This window comes from Gymnoscopelus microlampas, assembly GCF_963454915.1.
Source record: "Gymnoscopelus microlampas genome assembly, chromosome: 2".
Taxonomy (NCBI): Eukaryota; Metazoa; Chordata; class Actinopteri; order Myctophiformes; family Myctophidae; genus Gymnoscopelus; species Gymnoscopelus microlampas.
The window spans coordinates 59234643-59240171 of record NC_139939.1 but is presented as its reverse complement, the minus strand read 5'-3'; the positions used below and the strand labels follow the sequence as shown (position 1 = coordinate 59240171).

At 45.5% G+C, this 5529-nt stretch overlaps 1 protein-coding gene across 1 annotated transcript in view; it reads left to right on the top strand.

The window, feature by feature from the left end:
• Positions 1-3238: 3238 nt before the first annotated feature.
• LOC311056058 (uncharacterized protein) overlaps positions 3239-5529 on the top strand; it is a gene marked incomplete at its 3' end in the record, with an annotated part of 75431 nt that continues 73140 nt past the window's right edge. The window contains exon 1 of the mRNA XM_084072411.1: positions 3239-3357. Within this exon, the coding sequence (XP_083928537.1) occupies positions 3264-3357 (94 nt within the window). The 5' untranslated portion in view covers positions 3239-3263. The remainder of the gene's footprint in view (positions 3358-5529) is intronic.

Here is a 5529-nt window from a genome sequence, read left to right as displayed (position 1 = left end):
TTCACACTCTCTCTCTCTCTCTCTCTCTCTCTCTCTCTCTCTCTCTCTCTCTCTCTCTCTCTCTCTCTCTCTCTCTCTCTCTCTCTCTCTCTCTCTCTCTCTCTCTCTCTCTCTCTCTCCTCTCTCTCTCTCACACACACGTAGCCTAATAGCCTACATGTTTGGTTTGTCCTGAAACTACCTTCCTCTCCTAACAAACACTATAGCAATGATTACTATCACAATATAGAGCTATTTAACACTGTTATTGAACAAAGACTCTCTAGTAATGATTACTATCACAATATAGAGCTATTTAACACTGTTACTGAACAAACACTCTATAGTAATGATTACTATCACAATATAGAGCTATTTAACACTGTTACTGAACAAACACTCTATATTAATGATTACTATCACAATATATAGCTATTTAACACTGTTACTGAACAAAATAACGAAGAAACATCACATGGATGCACCTGGGATGTATCATCAGTGTTGTAGCCTGGGGTCAACGGGTGTTTCGGGTCTTGCAACAACATACACCCTCGCCCAGGTGACCCAGACGGGGTTGATCAAGCCCCGACTTACGTCCCAGTAGCTACCCACGGTCAGTCCTCTTATAGGGCAAGACAGGGCCCCTCAATCCGCTTCTCCGGAACTACTCTGCCGGGACTGGGGGAGGCTCTGGCACATGGAGGGACTAGGCTCTGTGGGTGGCCTCCTGGCCAGGCTCCTCCTTCGTCTCACCAGGTCCAGGACCTGAGCGTTGCACCAGACTCCCCCCGATCCAAACATTTCATTCTGGCGTGATGGTTTCTTGGGCCGTGGTGTTACTGCAGGCTCCACTTGTGGCTTGCTTGAATGGCCCTCCTTAAAGGCCTCAAAGTGGATTTGTTGGGCTTCTTCCTCACGGAAGACACAGGCTGGGGCGCTAACCCACACTGCTCCCGGATGCCGTCTACATTCCGGCTGTCACCTGTCTCTCCGGTAGTCACCAAACTATTTGGTTGTCGGGTAGTCTATTCCTCCTATGAGCCACTATAAATAGAATAACTATAACGAAAAAACATCACATGGATGAACCTAGGACGTATCATCAACAAACACTCTATAACAATGATTACTATCACAATGTAGAGCTATATTCAATACATGAGCTATATTTAACATTTATTTTAACCGAATAAAATCACCTACCCTACCTTTGAGTATAAAAAACATGTACTTTTAAATTAATTCATTAATTAATGAATTAATAATAAACTTATGTAGGCATGTTATGGTTGGGACACACCAGATAGTAATGTTATTTAGTGCATTTATCAAATTATTATTAAACATGTTTAAAGCTTACCAGAGCTTCCGCAGCTTTTTTTTTTTAACCGGGAAGTGAGACAGGGGACCTTAGAATATAGCTAAAACCTTTTTTTTTGCCTGATTAAATTATGTTTTTGTAGAAATCTGACCAGGTTGACAACGACCTTGGACATAACTCTAAAGGGCAAAAAAGATGATATTAATAGTACATTCTACACCTATGTTATCAATACACATGGTTAGTTTTTTAGCAAAAAAAAAAAAAACAATGTTTGAAGTTGTGAATCCTTGTCTGAAAAAAAGGAAACCAGACCAAAACATTGAAAAAATCGTATGTAATTCATATATATATGAATCCTCTAAGAATTTATTTTCAACCAACATTTAAAAAAAAAAATCAGTGTTAATACGTAATAATTTGAAATGTTTTGGTAGGACATACTTTGTCCCAATTCTCAAGAATGGGTGCTTTATATATATATATATATATATATATATATATATATATATATATATATATATATATATATATATATAGCGCCCAGGGCAGTGGTTCTCAAACTTTTTGGGCCACGGACCCCCATCTGAAAATGTTTTGTGCCAGGGACCCCCCCAGTAGAGAATATGTGTATTAATAAAAATCTTAATTCTTCAAAAATGTTCAAACACTTTTCAAGATTTTTTACAAAAATAGCAGATGTACACAGCATGGCACAAAGGGACGTGCTGCTGTGAGCTTGTAGATCTGCTATTTTTAAATGGCCACGGTAACAGACTTTGCTGGGGACCCCCTGGAACCCCTCCAAAGACCCCTGAGGGTCCCCAGACCCCACTTTGAGAGCCAATGCCCTATAGGGAGCCTATATGCACACACACACACACACACACACACACACACACACACACACACACACACACACACACACACACACACACACACACACACACACACACACACACACACGCACAAGGCGTGCACGCGCTCGGCCCGGGGATTTACAACTCGTTCGTTGCGTGTCACGCGCACAGCTGTCCTGTCATGTGTTTATGTAATAGAATGATGATGATGATGAGGATGAAGAGGATGCATGCACGCGCTGACTGACGTGCTGTCAAAACGTCATCATCATCATCATTAATATGATCATTTTATCATGATGTATTTATTACAGACATGATGGAGGATCGTATTCATTTATAACACACTATAATGTGATCCCATGGGACACACAGAGGACATGAAGGACGTCGTCGAGTCTCCAGAGGTTTTCTCTTCACGCTATAAACCACCACCCGTGCACGACCTCATCACGCACGCATAGGCACGCACTAACGTTCACGTTCACGTTGACGTTCACGTCGAGGCGACCCGGCGGTGAAAATAAGCGTTAAAACGGTCGGTCGGTTCAGCACCCTGGAGAGCGACTGATGAGGATATTATTACTGTAGGAAGATATAAATAAACCGTTAGAATAAAAAACCGTTAGAACCGAACCGACCGCGGATCGAGGCGGTGCCGACCAGCCACACACACACACACACACACACACACACACACACACACACACACACACACACTGAAAGGGGCTGGTCGGTGCTCGGTGACGGGGGTCGTGCGAGTGTGTGTATGTATGTGTGTGTGAGTGTGATAGAAAGAGAGAGATAATGTGTGTTTGTGTAGTGTAGTGTAGTGTGTGTATGTATGTGTGATGTGTGCGTGTGTCGTGCGCGTGTCTATGTGTGTGTATGTGACACCGGGACTTGCTCGCTGCTCCCGGCCGACCAGAGGAAGCTTCATCCCGGCGACCGCGTCTCCTCCTCAGCGCCGAGAGGAGGAGGATGTAGGAGGAGAGATGGAGTGATCTGACCGGAGGAGAGAGATAGAAGAGAGAGAGAGAGAGAGAGAGAGAGAGAGAGAGAGAGAGGAGGAGAAAGGGAGGAAAAACGGAGGTGCAGCTATGGGGAAGGACCAGGACCTCCTGACGGCGGTGAAGACCGAGGATCTGCCCACAGCCCAGCGCCTCCTGCAGAGACCCAGACCCGGGAAAGCCAGTCAGTATTTATCCTCCATCTATCCATCTATCCTCCCTTTAATATGACACACACACACACACACACACACACACACACACACACACACACACACACACACACACACACACACACACACACACACACACACACACACACACACACACACACACACACACACACACACACAGTCAGTAGCCTATCCCTCCCTATATAATATCATCACCATGTAGCCTAGGCTACTACCATCGCTTGCACGCACGCACGCACGCACACGCACACGTGCACACACACTGTCAGTATCCTCCCTTCATCATCATATCAGCATTTGAACCTCAGCTTCCATCCATATTATAGGGGGGGGGGGGGTGTTAGCAAAAAAAAAAAAGAGTAGATCTGCAAGCTGACATTGTGGAGTGTGGTGATCTTGTAGATCGACTATATATATATTTTTTTGGCTTATAAAGCGTTCCAAGTAATAGCCTGTAGTTGCAACTCCAGGTCTGTTATTATAGCCTACTGGGAATATAAGTGGATATATTCTATACTCTCCATCACACACACACACACACACACACACACACACACACACACACACACACACACACACACACACACACACACACACACACACACACACACACGTCATTAGCAGGTTGGGACGGAGCAGGCGACATGTGATGTCACATGATGTAGCTTAAATGTAATGTGGATGTGCCTGTGTGTGTGTGTTAGTGACGCGGTGCCTTGGCATGACGTGTGTGTGTGTGTGTGTGTGTGTGTGTGTGTGTGTGTGTGTGTGTGTGTGTGTGTGTGTGTGTGTGTGTGTGTGTGTGTGTGTGTGTGATGACGTTGCACAGACATGTGTGTTTGGGTGGGTTCTCTGCTTCATGTTCTGAATGGAATGAGAACAAATGATGTTCCACTCACGTGATCCTGCAAGGGTGTGTGTGTGTGTGTGTGTGTGTGTGTGTGTGTGTGTGTGTGTGTGTGTGTGTGTGTGTGTGTGTGTGTGTGTGTGTGTGTGTGTGTGCGTGCGTGCGTGCGTGCGTGCGTGCGTGCGTGCGTGTGTGTGAGAGAGTGTGTGTGGGAGAGAGAGAGAGACAGAGAGTGCACACAATCCAAGTGTATGAGTATCTATTTTGTGAGTGTGTGCATACGCACATACATTTGTGTGTGTGTGTGTGTGTGTGTGTGTGTGTGTGTGTGTGTGTGTGTGTGTGTGTGTGTGTGTGTGTGTGTGTGTGCGTGCGTGCTCAGGAGAGTGGATTATTGGTGTGTGAACACGCCAGATGTTAGTGCTTATAATGTGGTGTGTACACATGGGTGCGTATGTCTATGTGTGTGTGTGTGTGTGTGTGTGTGTGTGTGTGTGTGTGTGTGTGTGTGTGTGTGTGTGTGTGTGTGTGTGTGTGTGTGTTTGACATGGCGTCAGCTGGGACTTGAGGTGATAATTAGAATTCAATTACAGCCTTGAAACTACTCTCCTCCTCCTCTCTCATCTCTCATTTCTCCTCTCTTCTCCTCCCCTCTTATTTCTCCTTTCCTCCCCTCCTCTCTCATCTCTCCTCCTGCTCTATACCTCTCTCTCTCTCTCTCTCTCTCTCTCCCTCTCTCTCTCTCTCTCTCTCTCTCTCTCTTCTCTCTCTCTCTCTCTCAGTGTGTGTGGTCAGTAACAGAAGACAGTTAATGGTCAGTTGGTCTCAAAGCTCTACATGTCAAGGATCCTCAAATTAATTAATGATGTAATTTATACAACAGGTAGTTCTTCCCAAGCAAATCTGATTGGTCGAAAGAGGATCAAACGAGCATGACGTCACACCTATAGCCGATCTCAAATGAAACTCAAGAAAATACAGAGATCAGTGGTGCTGATCAGATGGAGTGTGGGCGGAGCAGAGCCGGTTAAGTGGCTCGTAGTGATGCGTGGGGCAGGTTTTTTTTACTACCCCGCCCACCCGTCCCGACCCACGAATATTGATACAAATCAACGACCAGGCCCGTCCCTAGCCTGGGACCAGACCAATCTGCGAGTGCAAAAAAAATGTGCACTCTGCGATTTGGGTCTGGCACCGCTCCATAGAGAATCCATTTCCTGTTCCAGAAGACGTGTTTAACCAATCAGGGCCCAGTATTCGAATATGGGCGACTGTAATTGGTAGTTGGTTGTAGGTCTAACCAATTGCGTCGAGG